The 25,857-nt window shown below is 40.5% G+C and overlaps 1 protein-coding gene across 1 annotated transcript in view; it reads left to right on the forward strand.

The window, feature by feature from the left end:
• Ptpn9 (protein tyrosine phosphatase non-receptor type 9) overlaps positions 1 to 25,857 on the forward strand; it is a 71,974-nt gene that overhangs the window by 13,716 nt on the left and 32,401 nt on the right. Inside the window, exons 2-5 of the mRNA XM_051197530.1 lie at positions 18,428 to 18,571; positions 21,198 to 21,287; positions 21,910 to 22,034; positions 25,477 to 25,582. Of these exons, the coding sequence (XP_051053487.1) occupies positions 18,428 to 18,571; positions 21,198 to 21,287; positions 21,910 to 22,034; positions 25,477 to 25,582 (465 nt within the window). The remainder of the gene's footprint in view (positions 1 to 18,427; positions 18,572 to 21,197; positions 21,288 to 21,909; positions 22,035 to 25,476; positions 25,583 to 25,857) is intronic.

Genomic DNA, 25,857 nt, shown 5'->3' on the forward strand with positions numbered 1-25,857 from the left:
TATTTTTGGTGTCAGAACCCAAGGATGCTACTGGCTACTGGCATCTAGTTGGCAGAGCCTCTGAATGCTGCTAAATGTCTTTTTTTTTTTTTTTTTTTTTTGCAAGGAACAGACAGGATCTGTTCCTTGACACAAAGCCTTCTGGCTGAAAATGTTAGTAGTCTAATGATAAACAGTCATGATTTATCACTGAAGAATTTTGTGGTTAGGAACAGTTGTCATTTCTGACTTTAAGCCAAATAGAAGTCTTTCTTAACAGGTTTAGCCTTTATTCAGGTAAGTTTCCTAAGTGTTGGCCCTGGCCCTAGCATGACCTATTACTCTCAGTTTAGTTGTCATGGTCCTTTTAAAAATGGCCTCTTGGTGGCCTGTGTTTGTGATTAGAGTATTCTGAGTAGACACAGGTGGGTCAGAGGAGCCCTAGGTCATCCTCAGGTACATCCCTTGTTCGAAGCTAGCCTGGGCAGCAGGAGACCCTGACCCTGCCTTTAAAAATCATTTCTGTTACATTAACTTGAAAGACTGCATATCCTGTCCCTCAGTGGAAGAGCCACTACATAGCAACACTCAGGCATTTGAGAGAAGGTGAATGTGTACTTGTGCTTACAGTGCTAGGATGCCAGAGACCCAGCAAGAGGATTGCCTTGAATATGAGGCAAACCTACCTCCATGTTGTCATCATTCCAATTTTGGAATCTGAGTGAAGAAAATCTATATTCTCAGCAAGGTGTGGTGGCTCATACATACTTGTAATTCCAACACTAGGGATATTGAGGGAGGAGCAACTTGGACTCCTTAGGAAGTTCTAGTCCGGTCTGGGGTACATATTGAAACCCTGTCTTAGAAAATCAAAGAAAAGGGGTGAAGACATCCCCTTCTTATTTATTTTTAGTTTTATTTTCTTAAACTCTATGTGCGTCTGTCTGTGTGTTTAGGTTAGGAATGTGCACGTGAATGCAGGCGCCTGCAGTGTCCAGAGGGTTTTAGATTTTCCTGGAGCTGGAGTTTCAGATGGTTGTGAGCCACCTGATGTGGGTGCCTAGAATAAAATTTAGATCATCTGGAAGAGCAGTAAAGGGTCTTAACAATTGAGCCATTTCTTCAGCCCTGAGATTTTATATTTATTTTGTGTCTGTGTATGCTGGGATGTATGTCTGTGTACTGTGTATTTGCATTGTTCATGGAGGTCAGAAGAGGGCATCAGATCCCCTGGGACTGGAGGTATAGACTGTTGTGAGTTATCATGAAAGTGCTGGGAACCAAACCTGGGTCCTCTGGAAGAACAGCCAGTGCTCTTAACTGCTGTGCCCCATTTAAAAGATAATTTAAAATTGTGTGTGGGTATGTGCACATGCACAAGAGGTCAGAGGCATCAGGTCCCCCTGGAGCTGTGCCTGGAAATAAACTTTTGGGTTCTCTGTAAGAGCCTTTTGGCCCCTGAGCCTTCTCTTTTCTCCCCTTTATCTTTTGACTTTCTTTTTACTTTTGAGAGAGGGCTTCACATGGTCCAGGCTGTCTTCAAGCTAGAGTTTACTATATAACAGAAAATGACTTCAAACTCTGGTTTATTTTCTTAAACTTTTAAAATATTACACTTATTTATGGTGGTGTGTGTGTATTCCTGCTCTCTAATTCCATCATATGGGTGGACATACTTCCAGGTTCTTGACCTCTAATCCAAATACTTGAACATACTGGCAAGGAAATGAAAATAAAAGAAAAGCAAAGTGATAGAAAATATAAGAGTATAATGCAAAAGAGCAGTGGGGTACATGGGTGAAAGTACTTGTCTTAGTCACTGTCCTTTTTATTGCTGTGAAGAGACACCAAGACCAAGGCAACTCTTATAAAAGAAATCATTTAACTGGGGCTCGCTTACAGTTTCAGAGGCTTAGTCCATTATCATCATGGCAGAGAGCTGGAGCAGTAGCTGAGAGCTCCATCCTGATCCACAGGCAGAGGAAGAGATGAGCCTGGTATGAGCTTTTGAAACCTCAAAGCCCAACCCCAGTGACGCACCTCTCAAGTGCTAGGATTAAAGGTATGTGCCACCATCGCCCAGCTAGCCCTGATTATTGCAGGTGGCTTTGTTTTATAGAGTTCAGGAAGACTTTGGTTACTAAGGGCATAGTGAGGGAGGTCATGCATTAGCTTTTCCTGATGCATATGTTCCTTCCCATGAATCATCTGATTTTAATATGCATAGGCATAAAATAATAAATTCCTTAAAAGTTCACTTGAAGGACACAGCTTGCTTTAGTGTTCATGTACCCCAAACTACTGTTCTTTTACAGATTACATTGGGAGTGTACTTGAATAGAAACTACTTAGATTTGGCCTGGAGTTACGGCTTAGTGATAATGAGCATATACTGCTCTTGCAGAGGGCCCAAGTTCAGTTTGGAGACTTAAAACTGTCTGTAACTCCAGCTCCAGGGGGATCCAATGCCCTCTTCTGCACTCCACAGGCAACTGCACTCACATGTATACCCCTGCACAGACACAGGCATATGTGCTTAGTAAAAATATAATCCCTTTTATTTTTAAGGAAACTGTAAATTTGTTTATTGCTAGGGGTGAAGAAATCTATACTGTTGTTCAGAGAGAGATGTATATGTATAGTCCCATGCATGTGGAGGTCCAAGGGGATTCTGAGGTTGCTAGGTGCATTAAAGACGGGCATGTATGCACAGTACAGTCTGACACAGGAGCTAGACTGCCAAATGTATCATTACAGGAGGGAGTGGGGGGTTTGCATAACCTAAACCAAATAGAATCCCAGGACAAGAGACTATCATCATTTACACATTTACTTACCAGAGTAGTATACACAGACATACATGCAAGCAAAACCTCACATACATAAAATAATTAAAAATTTAACCAGGTGGTGAATGGTGTCACACACCTTTGATTCTAGCACTTGAGAGGCAGAGGCAGGTGAATTCTTTGTTTGAGGACAACCTGGTTTACAGAGTGAGTTCCAAGATAGCCAAGGCTATATACACAAACCCTGTCTCAGGGGAAAAGTAATTGCTACTAAAGGCTCCTCTTATCCATAGTGTAGCTTTGAGAGTTTTTTGTCTCCTATGAGAATGACTTTCCTTTGGTTGTGTGGCTCACTCGCTCACCTAGCAACCATGTGTAGCAGTTGGAAACTGCCTAAAAGTGTTTTCCTTATGTGACGTGACCAGTGGACTTTGCTTTTGCTGAATGGTAAGGAGCTTCTTGTTCATCAAAAGTTCTGTTCTGTTTTCCTTCTTTGTTACAGTCTTTGGCTTCTTAACTTCCTGACATGAATTTTCTCTTAAGACAATTTAAAGTTTTTGTTGTAGTTAAATTATTTTTTCTTTTCTGTTGTCTCTGGGAATTCTTTTTACACGTTGATAACCTTTATTGGAGAATATTGTTTGTTTTGTTTTTCTTGTGCTAGGCTAGGGCCTTGTGCCTTCTAGACAAGCACTCTACCTGTGGGTTTTATCTCCATCACACTTCTACTCCCTACTCTGTTTATTTTACTTAAATTTTTTTGAGGCAAGTCTTTCTTTTAAGTTGCCTAGGTTACCCTCCAAAATACAGTCCTCCTGCCTTAGTCTTCTAAGTAAATGTAATTGCAGACCTATACCACCATTCCTGAATTAGAGAGTAGTTTTAAAGTCTGAGAGGAAGGGATGCCATTTGTGTTTAGTAAACATTAGCAGATGCCTCTAGAAAGAAAGTGAGTGTGGCTCATGTCTAAGACTAGAGTGTCAAGGTCTTTTGGCCTTGCAATGAAGATTGTCAAAAGTTGTTATTAGTTGGCAGAATAATTTTTTTTATTTGTTTTTATTTTATGTTCATTGGTGTTTTGCCTTTATGTATGTATATCTGTGTGGAGGTGTTAGAACTCCTGGAGTTGAGTTACAGACAATGGTGAGCTGGGAAATGAACTCTGGTCCTCAGCCAGTGCGCTTAATTGCTGAGTCATCTCTCCTGACCAGTAGAATAGTTTTAAAATAACTTTTTTTGTGTTGTTGTTCTCGGATAACCCAAATTGGGCTTAAATTCTCTAAGTAGCTAAAATATACTTGAACCTCTTCCTTCACTGACCCAAAGTTTGGATTTATAGGCATGTGTCACCCACCCTGCCTGACTTGGTTTAAAATTAGTGTGTGGGTAGAGGAGGGACAGTTATGAGTACATGTAGGGGTCTTTTGTTTGCTGCTTGAGCTAAGCTGGCTAGGTGAGCCCCCAGATCTTGTCTCTACCTCCAGTGCTGGGATTACAAGTGCCTGCTGCTGTGTTTGGCTTGTTTAGCCCTAGCTGTCTTGGAACTCACTTGGTACACCATGCTGGCTTCAAACTCAGAGATCCGCCTGTCTCTGCTTCCCATATGCTGGGATTAATTGAGTACACCACCACTGTCAGGCCTGTGCTTGGCTTTTTATCTGGGTGCTTGGGGTACTTGGGTCCTTATGTTTGTACAGTAAGTTCCTGTCTCTTCTACCTCTGGAGTTCTTGTAAAATAGTGTGTTCAGTTGGGTATGGTGGCCCAGGCACTTAGGAGCTGAGCTAGAGGAAGTTCTCAGAAAGTTATAAGCCAACTAAGCTGTATAATGAGACAGTACCTCAAAATAAATGAAATAAAACAAGTAATAAAGAAGGCTAGCAAGATGACTCAGTGGGTAAAGGGTACTTGCCTTGTAAGCTTGCAGACCTGAGTTTGAGTCGGAGTCCTACATAAAGCTGGAAGGAAAGAGTCAGCTCCACAAGGTCTTCTGCCCTCTGCATGTGTGGTGACATGCTCCCCTTGGCCATGTATATGCACCATGACAAAACGGCCTCTGGAAATTCCTATTTAAAAGTTAGAAGAAAGTAATATTCTTTATTTTTATTTTTTGAGTAGATCTCATGGCTTTAACTAAAAAAAGGTACAGCATGTGGTGTCATGGATATCTCAGCTACTCTAGAGGATCACTTGAACAGGCATTTGGAGTCTGGAGAAGTGAAGGTACAGGAAGGAAGAAAATACTCCCTTGTCTCTAAGTCTCTCAGCTACCAGCTTTCCTCTGACATAGCAAATGTTAACAATTTTTCTTTCTTTTTCTTTTCTTTTTTTCAAGACAGGGTTTTCTGTGTAGCTTTGGAGTCTGTCCTGGAACTCATGGAGATCCGCCTGTCTCTGACTCCTAAATGCTGGGATTAGAGGAGTGTACCACCACTGGTACTGGCCAACAATTTCTTGTTTTTGCTTTCAAAGTAACCATTTGCTGAGGTAGACCCTAATATGTACCTCTTTGGTGGATATTATATGTATCTTGTTCTCAAAACTGTTCTGTGAAGGGGAAAGTTGTGCTAGTGCACGCTTTTAAATTCCAGCACTCAGGAGACAGGCAGGTGGATCTCAGTAAGTTCAAGGCCAGCCTTGTCTACAAAGTGAGATCCAGGACAGCCAGTATTGTCTGATAAGAAATCTTGTCTTGAAAACAAACAAACAAACAAAAACCCCCAAAAAACAAGAGGAGAGGAGTAGGAGAAGAAGAAATGACGACATTTGGAAAATATTTGAAACTTAAACCGTTTATTAGTTAAGTGAAGTGACCTTGGACTCGTTACCTAGTTCTGTGAATCCCTTTTAGTGTTCTGCTAAAGACAAACCTAGGGTCTGGTGCAAGCTAGGCAAGAAGTCTTATCGCTGAGCCTTCATCATACCCAGTTTACCATACTGTTGAGGATGCTGCAGGTACACTTCTATGTTGGTTGCATCTTAAATGCTTCACAGATGGTTACTAAAACAGTCCTTGTATGTCTTCTTCCTGAGTGCTGGGATTAGTCATGAGTCATCATGCCTGTCTTGAATTAAGTGACACAATCTAGGGGTCTTGATTGAGTTAGTTTTCTTTGCCAGTTAAATAATTAAAAGGCAGGAAAAATGTAAATGTAAACAGCTTCTAACTCCTGCAAAGGGGAGTAAGAACTCCTGTATCTCAAATAGTAGCCTAAAAACAGGATCTTTTGCTCTGCTGCAGGGTATTCCATCCAGGCTGTCCAGGAACTTGCTCTGTAGATCAGGCTGGCTTCTTACTCAGAGATCCACCTGCCTCTGCCTCCCAAGTATCGGGATTAAAGGCATGAGCCACTACTCAGCCCATTTTAAATTTGTAAATATATAAATATGTAAATATATATTGTTATTTTTTTTTCAGATAGAAAGCAAGCATGTTAACCACTCATGTTTTGTTTTGTTTTATAATATAAAGATTGTCTAAATTAGTCTTTTTTACAATTTACCATATGTAAATTGGGTTATTTATCCTGTAATCTATGATAGAAAACAAAGCAGAAAAAAAAAAAACACATTTAAAGGAACTCAGAAGGAGTTCGTATTAGGTTATTTATTTATTTAGTTAACCCTTATTACCCTAACTGAAAGGCTCAAAATTAAAATAAAGCAGAACATTTTAGGTATATAAACCAGTTAGGAGGCATGGTGATGCTTCCTTAGTTTAATTAAAAAAAAAAAAAAGCAATGCTAATACAGGGCCCAGTAGGATTAAGAAGTTTTATGGGCACCACTATCCTTGGTTTATGTCATGTAGTTAGTACACCTTAACTAAGATGGTGGCCAAATAACTTGATTGCCTTCATCTTGAAGTCACCAGCAAAGATAATGGTAAGCCACATGGTGAGCTCAGTTACCATCAGGAAGGAGTCCCTGTGTGATCCACCCATCTCACATATTAAATATGGACTTTGTACCCTTCCTTTTGTTTAAACAGACTCTTTAGTTACTTAGCATGGATAAAGGAGGTTTGGCCAAGAGCAAAATAAAGAAATCATGGGAAGGGAGACATTGGAGAGATGGCCTAGTGCTTAAGAGCACTGACTGCTCTTCCAGAAGACCCAGGTTCAATTCCCAGCACCCACATGGCAGCTCACAACTGTAACTCTAGTTGCAGGGGATCTGACATCCTCATATCAGTGCACAAAACATAAGTTTAAAAAAAAAAGAGAAAAGAAAAAAAGAGAAAAGAAAAGAAACCAGAGGAAGGAATTTGATGGTTTCAGCTCAGAGTAACTATAATCAGTTTGAAGTCTGTCAGGTAGCTTTTAAAGAAAGGGAAAGAAGAGATTTACCATCATCCAATTTTAGTTTGAACCAGTAGTTGGGTTGTCTCTTGGCATCTCAGAGGAAGCAGGATAAGAGATACAAGCACTCTGATAAACCCAAAGGTATCTGGGTAAAGAATAACTTTTAAAAATTCCCTAAAATTGTTTTTCCTTAAGGCAGTGGGAACAGGTTTACCCTGACCAGAGTGAGGTAACATCATTAGTTTTAGTGCCTGTTTAACAGTTCTCTAGTCACCAAACTCTTCTTTCTTTTTCTTTCTTTTTTTTTAAATTTTGGTTTTTGGAAACGGGGTTTTTCTGTATTGCTTTGGAGCTTGACCTGGAAATAACTCTGAAGACCAGGCTGGCCTCGAACACCACCAATGCCCAGCTCTTTTTTTTTTGTTTTTTGTTTTTTTTGTTTTTTTTTGAGACAGAGTTTCTCTGTGTGGCCCTGACCTTTCTGTGTTCTAGAACTTGCTCTGTAGCTCAGGCTGGCTTCTTACTCTGAGATTCTCCTGCTTCTGTCTCCTGAGTGCTGGGATCAAAGGTGTGCGCTGTCACCACCATAACATTTTAACTGGCTTCTTAGAGTATACAGACATTAGAGTTAGGGAGGTCTCTGTCTGAGTGGACCTTCTAATTAGAAGAAATGAAATTACCAACCCCATTCCAGGGTGGAAGAGGGTGCCAGCATCTTATTGTACACACCTTCCTATCCTTTTAGGGTTTATCCTAATTTCTTACCTTGATGAGTCTGCAGTGTTCAACAGAAGTTCAAGATGAGCCCTCAAAATGATGTAGTCTAGGGGTCTGGGTCATGTTCTTTTTTTGGGGGGGCTTTTTTTGAGGCATGGTTCCTCTGTGTAGTCCTGGCTGTCCTGGAACTGGCTTTGTAGACTAGGCTGGCCTCAAACTCACAGAAATCTGCCTGCCTCTGTCTCCCAAGTGCTGGGATTAAGGCTTGTATTGCCCGGCAGAATCAGGTTTGTTTTCTCTGTTAAAGAATTAAAAGGCAGGATAAATCTGAGCCACAACCGGCCACAGCACAGAAATCTCAAGCATCACAGACAGAAGCAGCAGTTGATGGAAGGGAAGGCGTTTTTTGAATCTGAGGAAACACATTCAGAACTCTCCGCAAAGTAGAAGGACTTGACAAGACAAGAAATCTGGTGTCTTCTCAAAGGCTGGGTTAGAAGCCTCTGAAGAGCTTTCTCCCCTACTTTAGGGTTGGTCAGTTTGAAGATGGATGGTTGGTTGGTCTGCAGCTGTTGAGTGTGACTTGTCCTGAGCTGGCTTTGAACTTGTTGAGCCAGTCTATCAGCAGGGACCTACTGGTAGAGACAGAAGCTGCCAGGCTTTTGTTTCCAGTCAGGAGGGTGAGGAAGATGCTGGCAGTCTTATTAACTGACCACCATTGTTATCTAGGATGGCTGCTCTCCCTTCTGTCTGCCTACCAGGGAGTCTGTCTAACTTATGTCTCTCCTAAAGAAGATAAGACTTTGTGTGTTTTGGGGGTAGGGTAGGTTGTGTAGGGTGGCACTAGGAATTAAACCAAGGACTTTGGACATGCCACAGGCACTCTACCACTGATCTACATCCTCAACCCAAATTTAGTATTTCTAAGGGAATAGAACATTTTCTGTGTGTCAACTGTTGGAGATGCATTGGGCCTTTAACAATTGGCTGTTGGAGTGTTGATAAGACTTACTCCCTTCCTTCCACTGGAAGGAAGTCATTAACACTAAAGAGCTTTTCATGTTTAATAGCCTAATTAACTCTGGTCTTTCCTTGTAGTATGAAGCTTTGGGGACTTGTATTTGTTCAGCCTTGGTTTCCTATTGTTCAGTTCTCAATGTGATGTAAATCTTTTAATTGTACTTAGTTTTCCCCCCTTTGCTTCTTTATGGTGTTTGTTGTAATAGATGGGAGAGTACTGAATTTCAGAACCATTCCATTTGTTTTCTTTGAGAGGGTGGATGGATAGTAAGCTTTTCTTCAGTTATTTGGGCTTAAGATTTGCAGGGCTTTTAGTTTGAAGTTCGTTTCTGTTAGTGGGTAAATGATTTTTTCTATCATACAATCCATTGATAGCAGAATATTTGTTAAGTAAATTACTGCTGTTCTTTTTGCTTTTTATAACACAATATGGCCTTCATTAACTTACTGTGTAGCCCTGACTGGCCTTGATTGCCTGATCATCCATGTGCTTGTGTAGGCTGACATCTTCTAAAGAAAGAAAACATAAGCTTTTGTTTCTGGCTTTTGTTTGTTTGTTTGTTTTTGGTACTGGAAATTAAACTCAGGAACTCCTGCTAGGCAAAGGAAAAAAGTAAATGTTCACTATATAAGATTCTGTGTGCTAGATCTTCCTATTTATTTATTTAGTGTGTGTGAGAGAGAGAGAGACTGAGACTGTGTTCGAGTGCAGGCAAACATGTGCCATTGTGTCCTTGTGGAAGTTAGAAGTCCGTTCTCTCCTTCCACCTGTCTTGTTTCATTTTTTTGTTTTTTCAAGATAGGATTTCTCTGTAGCTTTGGAGCTTGTCCTGGAACTCCATCTGTAGACCACCATGCCCTTGAACTCAGAGATTCTTCTGTCTCCCGGGTGCTGGGAGTAAAGGTGTTTGCCACCACCCGCTTGGCCAGATGTCTTGTTTCTGTAGTCAAGCCATCTGACCTCAAGTTTCTGGGCAATCCTCTGGCCTTTGCCTCCCACCTTAGTAGTGCTAGAGTTACAGATGCTCACTGTTACATCTGGTTTTTGACTTGGGTTCCATGGATTGAACTCAGGTTCTTTTTAGATTTATGAGTAGGGCTGTTACTCACCAAAACCTAAATGTTGTTTTAAGCAGTTGATTCTGAGTTCTAGAAATGTTATTTATTGTCCCAATTGTTGAGAGTAGTCTCATTAATGATTTATAAACCAATTATATTTGCCATATCCTTTCTGATGGGTGGGACTTGCTGTTTGAGCATAGAAGACTTAACTGAGAAAGGAAAGAATATATCCTGTTTGGATAGATGAAATTGTGGTAGATTATGTGTCCTGCTTTATTTATTGTGAATCTGGAGGCATAAAAATTCTTGTATTTAAGTCCTGCACAAGGCATCATTTAAGACACACATATTGAGATACTGCAGTTTCTTTGCTTTTGAAGAAGAGCACCAGGAAGGAAAAAAAAAAAAAAAACTGAAATTGTCTGTTAAAAATAGTTTGATCAAGAGGGTTTGCACCTGTAATTATAGCTCTTAAGAGATCAAGACAAGAGGATGGAACATTCAAAGCTACCCTGAGCTACAAAGTGAGACTGATAAAACAGTAACAGCTGCCAGGTGTGGTGGCACACACCTTTAATCCCAGCACTTGAGAGGCAGAGGCAGGCGGATCTCTGAGAGTTGAGTTCAGCCTGATCTACTGAGCGAGTTCCAAGGCAACCTTCAAAGCTACAGAGAAACCCTGTCTTGAAAAACAAAACAAACAAAACCAGCTAAAATAAAAAAAAAGTTTGATCCTTGGAAATAGAGCAAATAAATATCTTGAAGGGAAAGTGAGTAGGAATCAGCTAAACTATATCTTTTCTAAAACATAGTGTGCCTGCTGTATTTCTGCTTAATATTTTAAAAAATAGAATGTTCTATTCATTCTTTGTGGATTTAATACATGTAAACAATGTGTTTTGATCATTTCTACCCCCCAGTTCATCCCTTCCTATTTGCCTAGGAGCCCTTTCTTTAACTCTTTCATTCCAGTGAGGGCTGTCGAAAGGGATGTTGTCTGAGCTTGTGATGGTAGCTACAGTGAGGGCATGAGTGCAGTGGCCATGCCATGTCAGAAGACAGCGTTCCCACGGCATTTCCTATCATCTCCCAGGGTTTTCCCTGGGCCTTGGTGGTGTTGCTATGGCCCTGTAAATTTAGGGCTGAGCATTCACTTCTTGCTCAATTTGACATCTCTGCACTAACTGTTGCTCCTCATGGAGAAAAACTTCTGCAGTCAAGATTGAGGGCAGCACTGATCTATGGTGTAAACACAAGTATTTAGGAGCCCATTTGTTAACATACTTATTAAGACAGTAGTAAGGCTGGGGGGTAGTGTCACACACCTTTAATCTCAGGAGGCAGAGGCAGAGGCAGAGGCAGGAGGATCTCTGGTGTACAAAGTGAGTTCCAACCAGGCCTGTTTCACAGAAAAACCCTGTCTTGAACCCCTCCCCCCAAAAAAAGCTAGTAGTAGATTTTTCTCTTAGGGTCCAAGACTTCCAGAACCATGAGCTTTTGACTAGGTTTACAATACCAGACATGAATTCCCTCTTTGGTGCAGGTCTCATATCCAGTTCAAAAGCAATTAGTTGTCACCATAACCTTTGTGCCAATATTTTACTAGTGGGCACATCTTGCCTTGTAGGTTGGTATTGTAGCATTCAGGGTTCACCAACTGAATTTAAAAAAAGAAAAAATGAGGACATGAGGACTATAGCCAGGGGCATCTGGAAGGGCCAGCAGACTGAACTGCTCATGAGAAGATAGAGACTTAACACCAACAACTTTTACCATGGATAAATCTCTCCCTGTAGCCTCACAGTATCTTCCAGTACTGTGAAAGCTAGCTAGCAAGGAGAAAGTTTTCATGTCAGTTCCAGCTTGGTTTCTCAGTGTCCTATAACAGAGTGTATTGTATCTTCAGGTACAGGGTCTTACCAGCTAGTCTGTTGCTGTAGTAAAATACCATTACCAAAAGCAATTAAGCAAGAGTTTCGTTTAACTTTGTGTTCTAGAGAGCTGGATGTCCATAATGGCAGGAAAGGGTAGTGGCAGGAGCAGGAAGCTGAGAGGTCATATGTCAACCCAATACACAGCAAGGTTGGAAACAGGGAAAAAGAACTGGAAGTATGGTGATGTTATAAACCTCAGGGACATGTTTCCTCCAGTAAGGCTGCATCTCCTCAAAGAGAACCAGTGTTCAAATACACAAGTCTATGTCAGACATTCCTTACTCTTGTGACAATAGACTGTTGAGGTGGTGTGTGCCTTTAATCCCAGCACCCCAAAGACAGAGGCAGAGGCAGGAGGATCTCTGAGTTTGAGGCCAACCTGGTCTACAGAGTGAATTACAGGCAAGACAGGGGTACATAGTGAGATTCTGTCTTAAACAAATAAAAACAACTCAAAGCAAAAATAAATAAATAAATAAAAGCAAGTCACCATAGCAACCAAGAGCAGTAGCAATATTGTGTATTTGTGGGCATCTGGATTCTCCCTGACCAAGAACTGAAATGGCAGAGTCTTTGTTTTATATTGCTGTGATAAAAACCATGACCAGTAACAACTTGGTAAGGAAAGGGTTTGTTTCAGCGAATATAGTTATATTCTGTCAGGGTAGGAACGCTAAGCAGGACCCTGGAGACGGGAACTGAAGCAGAGGCTGTGGAGGGTGCTGCTCGCTTGGTTTGTTCTCATTAGCTTGATCAGACTGCCTTCTTGTATCACCCGGGACCACCCACAGTGGACTGGGCCATCTCAGATCAGTCCTTAGCTAAGTTCTCCAGGCTTTCGTATGGAAAGGCATCTGATGGAAGCGTTTTTCTTATTTGAAGGTCCTCTTTCTAGATGTCTAGATCTGTGTCAAGTTGACAAAAACCAACCAGAACAGGAAATAGCCCATGTCTGACACTGAGAGTATTCATGTTTTCTGGTGGAAATGTCATCCATCTATCGTGTTCAAATTACTTTTTTAAAAAAAACTACACTATTTTCAGTAGTTTACAAAGTAGTGGGTTTTTATATTGGCTTTGTAGATTCTTATTTTTGGCTAACTTCTCAACTCCTCTCCCCTGTGCCTGATACATTCCTGTTTAAGCCCTTAACCCCATGTATTTCTCCCATTTGTGTTTTAAGTTGCTGTAAGAATCATCTGGGGAATTGACAACAATTGGAGGTAGACCAGAAAGACATGATAAATTGCTGAAATGTTAACTTTTTTTTTCTTGTCTCAGAAGAATGTCTTGCTATATAACCCAACCTGCCCTATAGACCTAAGGCAAGCCTTCTGCTGGCCTTCCTGCCTCACTCTTCCCAGTTTTGTTATACTACGTCTGGCTTCAACAGTATTTTTGTTTAAAAATTAGTTTTATTTGTTTTGGAACAGGGAGGGTCTCATGTACACTAGTTGGCCCGGAATTGTCTGTGTTCCTTTTTGACATGTACTCCCATATGTAGTTTAAGTGCAAGTGGCGATTGAACCCAGGGCCTTGTGGACTCTAGGCAGTCACTCTACCAACTCAGCTACCTCTCCAGCTGTATTTATTGAGATAGGGTCTCATATAGCTGGGGCTGCTTTTGAAATCACTGTCTCTGACTCACCCTGAACCTTGCCTTAGCCTCCTGAGTGCTAGGATCAGAGGTGTGTGCCACTAACATCCAGTTTTGGTGGTTTTCTTTTCTCTGATACTATTATTTCAACATCAGTGGATAATGTCCAGAGGGTTATCTGCTTAATTTCACATTTCCTTGCTGTTTTATGACAGGTTCTCAAATATCTTTGACCTTGTTGCCATAGTCAGGAACTTTCTTGTTGCTTTTTAATTTAAACACGATTGTGGCCTTTAATACCAGCCCTTGAGAGGCAGAGGCAAGGGCATCTCTAGAAGTTCAAGACCAGCTGGCCAGTTAGGGCTACACAGTGAAATCTTCAAACAAACAAAACCTACCTCAAAATAAGTCCAAAACCCAAATAAAAATTATTTTGGGGATGTAATTATATTCTCAATTTGTTGATTGTGTGCTGGAACAAATCTTACTTTACTGGAAGAGTGAGCTGAAGAGGATTCTAAATGATAATGCTCATTTTTTTTTTTTTTTTTTTGGTACATTAATTCAGTTCTTTTCCCAAAGGAATACCAACGATGTTTGAACTGTGCCTCCTTGCAGCTATTTAGAACCCTAGATATATTCCAACACTGACCTTGAGTTGAAATAGTTTCTAAGCTGTGACTCATCTTTTGGCTTGTTCTTTCTTTCACCAGGAAATACACTGAGTATTAATATAAAGAATTTCAGTTATCCCTCTTAAAGAGTATATTACTTGTCAGAGTTGCTAGGACTTGCTTTTCTGGTAATCAGCAGGCCACCAATGAGTGTTTATGTGCTCATTGATTATGCATACTCACATGTAAGAAGATATATGCCTGTCTAGGGAGAGTGTGAAAGGTAAGACATCCTTCTTGACTTCTTTCAGTTCATCTATTTCACCAGAGGGATGGAGATGCAGGAGGCTAGGCTGAACAGAGCAGGTGGTGTGTGTATTTGTATCTGTAAATATCACATCACTGTTTACAGTACATTGGTCTCTCTTCATTCAGGGCCCTGTACAAGCCAAACCAGGAGGAATTGTTCCCGTGCTTAAAGCCAAGAACAACATCCTGACCAGCAGGGGGACAGAGGTCAACTCAAGGCAATTATTGGGAGGAATTGCAGGACATTAAGAACTTTGGAGGATGTTCCACAGAGAAACCTTGTCTTGAAAAATAATAATAATAATAATAAAAAAAAGGACTTTAGAGAAACTGAGTTTATTAAAAAGAAGACAGAGTGTGGAAAAGAACACTTGGTCTGTGCCTTTTGGCTAAGAAGTGATTAGAGAATTAGAGAAGGGCCAACACTGCTACATGTATTTCTGGAATTTAAAATCAGTCATAGAAGCAGAGAACTGGAATGTGAGGAGAATGGAGAGACGATAGTAAAAATGTGTGAAGTGTTTTATATATATATATATGTGTGTGTGTGTGTGTGTGTGTGTGTGTATGTTAATTATATGGTGGTAATGATTGATAATAGTAAGGTGCTATATACTTTAAAATTGCTAAGAACACAATTCAAATGTTTACATCAGAAAAAATAATTATTTCAATTAATTGGCAATTTACTATACTGTGTGAGTATGTGTGTATATGTAGGTATAAAAGCATATTGCTGTTCCCCATAAACATATCATTTGTCAATATACATGAAAACAATACAAATAAAACAATAAAAACATGGAACATTGTCTATGCAGTGAGTTAAGGAGAAAAAAAGAACAAACAAGCAAGCAAAAAACCTACACCCTGGATGTGGTGACCAGGGAGGGTGGGCAGTGAGAGGGAGTGAGGCAGAGGCAGGTCGATCTGTATGGATTTAAAGCCAGCCTGGTAAACAAAGAGTTCCAAGCCAGCCATGGTGTCATAGTGAGATGATGTCTCAAAAAAGAAGGGGAAAAAGGTAAGATGTACTTCAAGGGAAGTATTCGAAACCTGTGTGAAAGTGCCACTCTGGCTGGCCTGTTACTTGCTGTGTAGACCAGACTGGCTTAGAACCTCTGCCTCTCCCTTTTGAGCACTAGTATTACAGATGTGAGAGATTACCTCTGCCTTTGTTTTGAAGCAGTTGCCTAGGAGTTCAAACATTTCATTCTAGAGTAGCAGTTCTCAATCTGTGTACTCAACTCCTTTAGGGTTGTATATCAGACATTTACTTTAAAAGTCATAACAGTAGCAGGTTTTTTTTTTTGGGGGGGGGACAGGGTTTCTTCTCTGTGTAACAGTTTTGGCTGTCCTGGAACTCGATCTGTAGAGCAGGCTGGCTTCGAACTCACAGAGATCTGCCTGCCTTTGTCTCTCAAGTGCTGGAATTAAAGGTGTGCGCCACTACAGCCCAGCTAACAGTAGCAAAATTACAGTTATGAAATAGCAATGAAATAATCTTGTGGTTGGGTTTATCATAACATAAGGGATTGTATTAAAGGATAACAGCATTAGGATGGTTGAGGACCACACTGGTCTAGAGGGAAGTTCCCTAAAGGTTAGGAAGTTCCAAGAGTTCTAAGTACTAAGTTGAAACATTTTTTTCAGGAAGGAGAAGAGATTGATGAGACTCAGGAAGTAAACAACTCACAAGTCTCAAGAAGTTCCTGAAACTAATAAGATATACAGGATACCCCCAACCCTATCCTCACTCCTCCAGTGTTTTCCCTTTATAGAAATAAGAACAGTTGTTAGAGCTGCCTGCAAGTTATACAGAGAGCTCTAGGTATGTAACTTTCCATTGTCATCACTAAGGATATAGGTGATGCAGTTGCCTTTAAGTTAATTGTTCCTGTTCCTGAGACTAATCCCAATAAACTCAGTGGTTTTCCAAATTGAACTTTGTGTAATTGTCACTTTCATCTATGGTTGGTTACTTATCCGGGATGAGTAGATAATTGGTTTTCATCTCCACAGTCTCACCTAACAAGCTCTTGAGCATGATTTACCTACTGGGTATGTCTTGATCATATCCTCTTCTGATCACTCAGATTTCACCTTTCTATTACAATGTTTGAGATATGTTCTCTCAGCTAAGCAATAAGAAAAGTGTATTCTCTTACTCTAGTGTTTCATTTACAAACAATATCAGAAATCCATTACTAGAGTAGATCTAAAAGGTGATTTGCTGCAGGGTGGTGGGGGCGCACACCTTTGATCTCAGTGCTAGGAGGCAGAAGCAAGTGGATCTCTGAGTTCCAGTCCAGTCTAGTCTGCAGAGTGAGTTCCAGGACAGGTTGCAAAGCTACACAGAGAAACTGTCTCAGGAAAAAAAAAAATCTTTTTAAACCGAGCTGGCATGGTTGCACATGCCTTTAACCCAGCATTTGGGATGCAACATAGGATCATCGCTGTGAGTTCCATGCCAGTCTGTTTTACATGGTGAGTTCCAGTCCTGCCATAGCTACACAGTGAAAGCCTTTCAAGAAAAGGTAAAAGGTGATAGATTCACCCCACCCCCCAAAAAAATCCCATTTGTGGCCTTCCTGCCTGACAGGGGCTTTGTTTGGGCATCTGTGGCTGCTTTTCTTCCTTCTTTCCTCATTCTGATGTTGGTCACTCACTCTACAGATGGAATACAAATGGTTTTCTTGGGGAGCATTCTAAATTTGTTCCGTTGTCTTCTCTGAGACTCAATTCTGTGGTCTGACTTGAGCTGGGTGTGGAACAGTGTGATCTTCTGAAAGCTTTTCTTGGTGGTCTGTTTCTTGACTCTTTTTATGCCCTGTGTTTGGTTAGTTTTTCTGCTTCTCTTTTCATAGTGGTATAAGTTACATTGCCTCAGTTACAAGGCTCTAAAACTCAACTGCTACAGGCCTTGGACTTTCCCCTGGTTTGTAAAGGTCCTATGTGCTTTCCTAGAAAATTGGTGATGAATTGGTTGCTGTGTTGTAAGGCATGCTGACCCTCCTGGGATTCTAGTTTGATAGTTGTTTAAACAGTGTGTAGCAATTTGGATTGGATTTGCAGGGGTGCATTATTGCCAAATCTGTGAAGTAGGCCATTGCCCTTAGCCTTTCCTCCTTACTTTCTTTTTGTTTGTTTGATAGGGTCTCATATGGCCCAGCCTTGACTTCTATGAGCAGAGGATGACTTCAAACTCCCCATCCTCCTGTTTCCCCTCCCCAAATGCAGAGATTATGGATATGCACAACTATACCAAAGTCTCCTTTTCCTTCCTTCCTTTCCCCTTTCCCTGCCATTGAGCTCTTAAGCTGTCTTAAGATCAGGCTGGCCTTGAACTCACAAAGAACCTCCTGCCTCTGCCTCCTGAGTGCTGGGATTAAAGGCATGTGTTACTATGCCCTGCTGAGTAGATACATTATAGCTGTGAGTTAATTGATTGGTAATAGAGTATAGTTAAAATTCAGAAACTTCATCATTTTCTGAACTAATCACTAAGAAAAGTTTCTAAATGGATAGAACAGAATCACAATGCAGTATTTTTTTTTAGCCAGTCAAAATATACATGCGCAAAAATCTCAATTTAAATAAAATGAAGAAATAGCTGTTTTGGCTAAAGCCAGGGCTACTGGCAGAATGTACAAATCCCAATTACTAGAAGGGGTTATTTCTCATTATTTTTTCATTATTCCAAATCTGTTTCCTCTTTCTGAACTGACTCTACTTTCTGGCCTAACATATAAAGAATAAAATTACACGAATTGTAACCCTTTTAAAATATTTTTTAAATTAAAAATTAAAATTCTTTTTATTTATTTATTTGTGTGTGTGCATGTGTATACATTCGTGCATGTGGAGGTCAGAGAACAATTTGCAGGGACCTGCCAATTGAACTAGTGGCAGGTGCCTTTTCCTGCTGCCCTTCTCCACCTCTTTTTGAGACAGGGTCTCATGTCACCCAGACTGACCTAAAACTTGATATGTACCTGAGTCTTGTTTGAGGAACAAATAAAAATTTTTGCCTGCTTGTTTCTTTCATGTTTTCAAAATATGTTCTCTTTTTACTAATTATTCCCACTTTGTTTGTTAAAACAGGCTACCAAGCAGTTCCTTGAGGAGATCAACAAGTGGACAGTTCAGTACAATGTTTCTCCACTGTCTTGGAACGTGGCTGTCAAGTTCCTCATGGCCAGGAAGTTTGATGTGCTCCGCGCCATAGAGCTGTTTCACGCCTACAGAGTACGTGGATCAGGGATAGACAGCTCTGTGATGGTTGAGCTAAGTATTGCTGTTCTTTCTGATGTACTATACACACATTGATTTTTCTTGTTCCCTATCATACCTGTTAAAAGTGGATCAGTATCCACCAGCTATGTGAGAGCTGAGGTTGGGCTGGCCAGTTCCTGGAAACATTACTTATGTATCCAGAGTTTGCTTGTAGACTAGCATTCTACAATGCTTAAGGCTAAGGAAATAATTGGATGCCATCCTGTGACAGCTTCTTCTTGGAGTTTGAGTCCTTACTCTCTTCTCTTCCTCCTGGCTAACCAATTGGTCACTTCACAGGTGTTTAAGGTCCTTTGAAATTTTAGAAAAGCTGCCATTATGATAAATGCTGAGTTTAGAGAGCCATTCAAGAAGGGGGGGTGCACATAGCTCTTTGGGGGGGGGGAAAGACAGCTATATTAGTTTCTATTCTTATTCTTACAAGTATCTTGTTTGTTTGTTTGGTTTTGTTTTTTGAGACAAGTTTTCTATGTATCCTGAAACTTAATCTGTAGGCCAGGCTGGCCTCAAACTCAAGAGATTTCCCTGCCTCTGTCTCCTGAGTTCTGGGATTAAAGGCATGGACCACTACTGTCCAGCCTTAGTAGTGTTTTTATGCAAACACATGTACATCAACCTTTTACAATTTTTTAAAAAGTTACTTTGTTGTTTAATATGTGTGAGTATGTATATGCACCATGTGCATACCTGTGTATAACTGGTGCCCTTGGAGGTCAGAAGAGGTCGTTGGTGCTCCCCAAGTCCTAGAGTTACGGAAAGTTGTGTGCTGACATATGGAGATCTGGGGATGGAGTCATGGTCATCTGTCTGTGAGAACATGGGTGCTTTCAGCTACTGAGCCAGCTCTCCAGTCCCTTCATGAAGTTTTGCTTCCCCTCACCCCAAGACATAGTTTCTCTGTATAGCCTTGGCTGTCCTGTTACTTGGTCTGTAGACTAGGCTGGTCTTGTAGAGAGCTGCCTACCCCTGCCTCCTGAATGCTCAGATTAAAGGCCTGTACCATCACCAGCTATAATTTTTTAAAGGGAGTTCCAGACTGGTTTTTGTGTTATGCTTTTTTTTTTTTTTTTTTTTTTTTTTTTTTTTTTGATAGTAGCATGTTTGATAGAAATGGTATATGTTATGTTACTCTGTGGTTAGAAAATAATTCCTTTGAAGAGATATTCCTTCTCTTTTTTTTTTTTTTTTTTTTTTTTTTTTTTTTTTGTGACAGGGTTTCTCTGTGTTACAGCCCTAGTTGTCTTGGAATTTTCTGGGTAGACCAAGCTGGCCTCAAACTCTCAGAGATCTGCCTTCTGCCTCCTGAGTGCTGGAACTAAAGGCATGTACCACCATGCCCGGCTACATAGCTACAGTATTAATAGTGCTGTGATTGCTACTTAGAAGAGAGAGTAAACAAAAAATTACAGAAATGTTCTGATAAGATAGTAGTACTATAGAAGAACATTTAATTAAGCAAAGAAAGCATTCCTAAAGAAATAACTTCTAGCTGGACATAGTGGCTCCTTTAATCCTAGCATTCAGGAGGCAGAGGCAGTTGATTTCTGTGAGTTCCAGGCCAAGACTGTTTTATGTAGTGAGGTATAGGCTGGGGCGGGGGGGGGGAGGCTACATAGTGACACCTTGTTTAAAACCAAACCAAACCAAAACAAAACAAAACATCTTCCTCCTCCAAACACCTAAAGGATGTGTAGGAATCAAGCACCAGTGAAGTATGGTAAAGAAAGCAGTAAGTATGGGCTGGAGAGGTAGCTCAGCTGTTAAAGCTTTACAGCCCAAACTACAAGAAACAGTAAGTTCAGATGCCCAGTGCTGAAATGTAAAATTTAGTTAAGCCAGAATGTCAAGGCATGGTAAGAGCACAGATAAATCCATTAATGATATAAGCAACATGATAGATAGTTTTTTTTACTTTGCATTTCAGAAAGATTTTAACACAGTAGTTTTTGGAGAGTGTATGTCAACTATTGTCCTGGAGCAGGAAAGATCAGTTTGAAGACTGTTATGCTTGCAAGGAGAGATAATGGCAGTATTATTAAGCACATAATGTCAGGGGAGAAGGAGAAAAGTGGACAAGTTCTAGAATTCAATGGGTAGGAGCTGCTTAAAAGGAGTTGGGTATTCTGGGTCGGGACTGTGAGTCAAGATTAATGCTGGTATTCATTAATTTAGGGGACATGAAGTGGGGTGGGTTCATGTAGAAAGAGGGACATAAGTTTAGTTTGTCCATTCCTTTGGGATATTCACATAGACATGTCTGGTAAGCAGCTAGAATCTAAGTGTGAGGTACAGAAAAGAAATCTACACTAGAAGTAGAGATTTCTAAAAAACCAAACTATAGGTGACTGTTGGAGGCATCAAAATAGATGGTTCTGATATATAAGTTAGCTTTGGACTGTAATTTTTGATAACAGTTAGCTGCCCTGGAATGCTAGGTAGGGCATGTTACAGAGGAATTCACAATTCATTTAGTTGATTTCTAATGTCCCTTAGCTATGAAATTTAATGGCTACCTAAAGTTGTCCTTGGATATAATGTATTTTCATATTAATTCAAGTCTTTGTTGTTTCCTTTGTAGGAAACAAGAAGGAAGGAAGGCATTGTGAAGCTGAAACCTCATGAAGAACCTCTCCGTTCTGAGATCCTCAGTGGAAAATTTACCATCTTGGTGAGTCTTTAGAATTAGTCTTGTGCTTTGTTACTTCTTATTGTAGCTGTTGTCCTATTTGGATTTTTGTGCCTTGGTTCCTAATCATTGCATTTTGTTATTAATTATTCTAATAATAATTACTAGTTATTAATAATAGTTGAATTATTGAGTTATGGAGCAATAGACTTAAAATTTTTTTCCATTTATCTATTGAAGGTCTTGGTCAACATCTTGGGAAGGGTTAATAATGTGTCAGGACATATCCTGACTTAATGGAAACTCTCCATTTATAGAGATGTAAAGCTGGTGCAGAATTATCTTTAGATTGCTCTTCGGGTGAAGAAAACGTGTTTTTTTTTGTTTTGTTTTTGTTTTTGTTTTTTTTTTTTTAACCACAAGAATATGGTTCAAGGAAATGCTGAGAGAATCAGGCATGGGTAATGACGTCATTTCTCCCTTTATGGAAGAATGGGTACAAATCAAGGATGTTCTGTTAGTAGCTATTCTCTCTTTTCATGTGTCAAATCTTAACCCAGAAAAATAAGTATAAAGAAGGCTGTGTTTTTTTTTTTTTTTTTTTTTTTTTTTTTTGTCTTTTTTTAAAATTTGATTTCTAAATATTTTTGTTTATTTGCTTTAGAATGTTCGAGACCCAACTGGAGCCTCCATTGCCCTTTTCACTGCCAGGCTACATCATCCTCACAAGTCCGTCCAACACGTGGTACTTCAGGCCTTGTTTTACTTGCTAGACAGAGCTGTGGACAGGTGAGCACTGAGATTGTCCTGTAGGTATTTACACCATTAGGAAAGTGACAGTTGGAAGTGATTTCACCAAGTCACTGTCTGGAGTAGAAAGGCCCTCCTGTTTTTGAGTGTTTACTTCTAGTCTCATCAGGATGCTGCATGCTCTTTGTTTGCCTCACCTTGCCTATTTTAGGATTAACAGACGCTGAAAAAGACAACTCCTAAGAGTTGTTAAGACACTGAGAAAGAGTTATTTGAAGAGAGTGAGGAGGAAAGGAACTCTGTTGATTCCTTTTGTGTGTGTGTTAATATAAAGCATCCATATGCTAAAGCATGAGCTTCATCATTAGGCTATATCCTAACCCCTCTTTTTTTTTTTTTTTTTAATTAGCCTTTAACTTTGAGATACAGTCTGACTTAGTTGCGCAGATTAGGCTTAAAATTACTCTATAGCTCAGTCCCAATATGAATTTACTATCCTGCTTTAGCATATTAGTTAGCAGAGAGTATAGGCCTGTATTACCAGGTCCAGGTCATCTGTTTGTTGGTTTTGTTCATACTAAAACTCTGGGGGTTGAAGAAATGGCTCAGAAGTTAAGAACTCTGGATGCTCTCCTAGAGCTCCCAGGTTCAATTCCCAGCACCCAAATGGTGGCTAATAACCATCTATAATTCTAGTCCTAGTACATCCAGTGGCCTCTTCTAGCTTTTGTGGGCACTAGGCATGCCTGTTGTGCACAGATACACATGCAGGCAAAACATATTTTAAAAAAAAAAAACTCAAAAGACCTCTGGGATAACCTGGGGATGTACAGGAGTAGCTTGTACATGCCTAACATGTGGAAGATGCCTCCAGGTTCTTTCTCTAGTATGGAAAAACAAAGATAAAACAAGCCAGGCCTAGGCAGACCTCTGTGATTTCAAGGTCAGCCTGGTTTGCAGAGCTAGTTCAAGGATAGCCAGGCTATACAGAGAAACCTGTCTTGAAAAGCCAAAACCAAAACAAAAAAAACAAACAAACCAAATCAAGCAATCAACCAAGTAAACAAAAACCAAGCCAGGCCTAGTGGTTTCTGCAATCTTAGCACCCAGGAATCAGAGGCAGGAGGATCACCACAAATGTGAGGTTTTCTAGGTCTACATAGTAAGTTCTAGGCCAGCCAAGCCTACATAGAGAAAATCTGTCTTGATAAAAACTAAACAAAACCAAATAAATTAGTTTGGGAGCTAGTGTTATAGGTTCAGTGGTGGAGTGCTTGCCAATTTGCCTACTACCCTGTGTTCCCAGTGCTACAGAAATGGTGCAGGCCTTTCATCAGTATTCTGGAGGCAAAGGCTGGTGGGTCTTTGTAAGTTTGAGGCCAACTTGGTATACATAGTGAGTTCTAGGCTATCTGGAGCTATATGGTGATTGCCTCAAAAAGGTAGGGGGCCAGGGAGTGGGTTGCTGGGAGATGGTTCAAGAGTTATGAGTGCTAGCTAATCATTCAGAGGACTGGGTTACTATTACCAACAACCATTGGTAGCTCCAGTTCCTGGGGAATCTGACACCATCTCTCTGACCTCTGTGGTTAGGGACATGCTATGATTTTGAGGCCAGCTTAGGCTATGAGACGAGACTGTCTCAAACAAAGCAAAACAAAACAAAAACTTTGACCACAGCCTATGGGGATTAGACATGGTAGCACCTTAAAGACTGAGGTGGTAGGAGCTTGAGTTTGAGGATAACTTGAGCTGCATAGAGAGTTCCAAAACAGTTTGTTTTTTGTTGGTATTTTGATTTGGTTTAGTTTTTCAAGACAGGTTTTTCTCTGTGTAGCCTTGGCTGTCCTGGAACTCAGAGTTCCTCCTGCCTCTCCCTTTTGAGTGCTAGAGACTAAAGATTCACCACCACTGCCTGTGTTTTTTGGTTTTGGTTTTTGGAGACAAGGTTTCTCTGTATTGTTTTGGAAACTCACTCTGTAGACCAGGCTGGCCTTAAAGTCACATAGATCCGCCCACCTCTGCCTCCCGAGTGCTATGATTAAAGGTTTGTGATACCAAAGGCTGGCTTTGTTTTTTGTTTTATTGTTTTTTCTTCTTTTTTTTGAGGCAAGTTTTCTCTATGTAGCTCTGGCTATCCTAGAATTCCCTCTGAAGACCAGGCTAGCCTTGAACTCAGTGATCTACCTGCCCCTGCCTTCCAACTGCTGGGATTAAAGGCTTAAAGGCGTCACCACTGCCTGATGCTTCTTTTGTTTTGAGACAGGGTTTCATATAGCTTTACCTGGCCTAGATTATGGATTTACAGATTGAGAGTAGCAAAGAAGTTGCCTGAGGTGGGGCTCTCGGAATAGTTAACTAGGTACTGTCTTATTTGTTACTTTTAAAGTCCACCTCCCTCCCCACCAGACAGGTTTCTCTGTGGCTTTGGAGGCTGTCCTGAAACTAGCCCTTACAGGCTGGTCTCCAACTCACAGAGATCTGTCTGCCTCCTGACTGCTGGGATCAAAGGTGTGCACCACTACTGCCCCGCACTTTTAAAGCTTTTAGCTGCTGCTTAGTGTGGGATAACTTGAAAACCTTGCATAAGCTGCCACCCTGAAAAGGAGAAGCAGCTGAGGCTGAGTGAGGATCAGTAACATCAGTAGTTTTGTATTCCCTAACCAGCAGTTTGAAGTTTCTCAGCCCTTCAACCTTTAATGATTCTTTGAAGCTTGTGGATACTTTTTTGTTTGTTTTGTTTTGTTTTTTGAGTCAGGGTTTCTCTGTGTAGCTTTGGAGCCTGTCCTGGCACTGGCTCTGTAGACCTGACTAGCTTTGAACACACAGAGATACAGCTGCCTCTGCCTCCCAAGTGCTGGGATTATAGCCCTGTGCCACACCACCTGGCAGGATTTGAGATTTTTAAATGTTAACTATGAGTCAGTATTTCATAGATTTTGAGGAAGCAGGGCAGTATGGGGCCTTGCAGGGCACACTGCAAAGATGAGGACACAAAATAATCACCTTGAGGTGGCTCATACCCATAGTCCTAGCACTGAAGAGAGTGACTCGGGAGGATTGCTTTGAGTTTGAGGTAAGCCTGAGTTACATAGTGAGTTCAAAGCTGGCCTGGGCTGCATGAAACATTCTTTGAAGAAAATTGGAGCAAGTAAATGTAAAAACTTGCTATCTAGAAATAGTATAATCAAATAATTCATTTCTGGCCTGGCAAGCTGGCTGACTATCTCAAAGCACTTTCCATACAAACCCGAGGACCTGACCTTAATCTCTGGATCATCTCATGGTGGAAGGAAAAGAGGAGGCAGACTCTTGAAAATTATTTTCTGATCCCCACAGTTGCTGTGGCACCCCTCAAATGATGATGATCATAATTCTAATAACCTTTGCGTGTGCAGATTAAAAACATGTAAGGATCTCACTTAACTTTGAATGGAACATTTGTATTGAATTAAATGTTTGTTTAATAATTGGTTTACAGCTTTGAGACTCAAAGGAATGGATTGGTGTTTATTTATGACATGTGTGGTTCGAATTATGCCAACTTCGAGCTAGAACTTGGGAAGAAGATCCTAAACCTGCTAAAGGTAAGATTGTAAAGGGGAAATAATTTTAAGTCTCCTTTTTTCTTTTTATTCTTTGGGGGGCGTATTTAGGAAAAATGTAAACTTCAGACATGTTCAATTTAAAAGATCACTTACATATTGTAATTAATATCTGTTTCCTTAGAACAAAAAGTGGTTGTAAACCCTGTCTCAAAAAAACAAAACAAAAAAAGTGAAGATGAAAGATTTGAGATGGTCTTGTGGCTCATACTGGTAATCTAACCACTTGGGAAGCTAAGGCAAGAATAATGCCATGG

The sequence above is a fragment of the Phodopus roborovskii genome, unplaced genomic scaffold (assembly GCF_943737965.1).
Source record: "Phodopus roborovskii unplaced genomic scaffold, PHOROB, whole genome shotgun sequence".
NCBI lineage: Eukaryota > Metazoa > Chordata > Mammalia > Rodentia > Cricetidae > Phodopus > Phodopus roborovskii.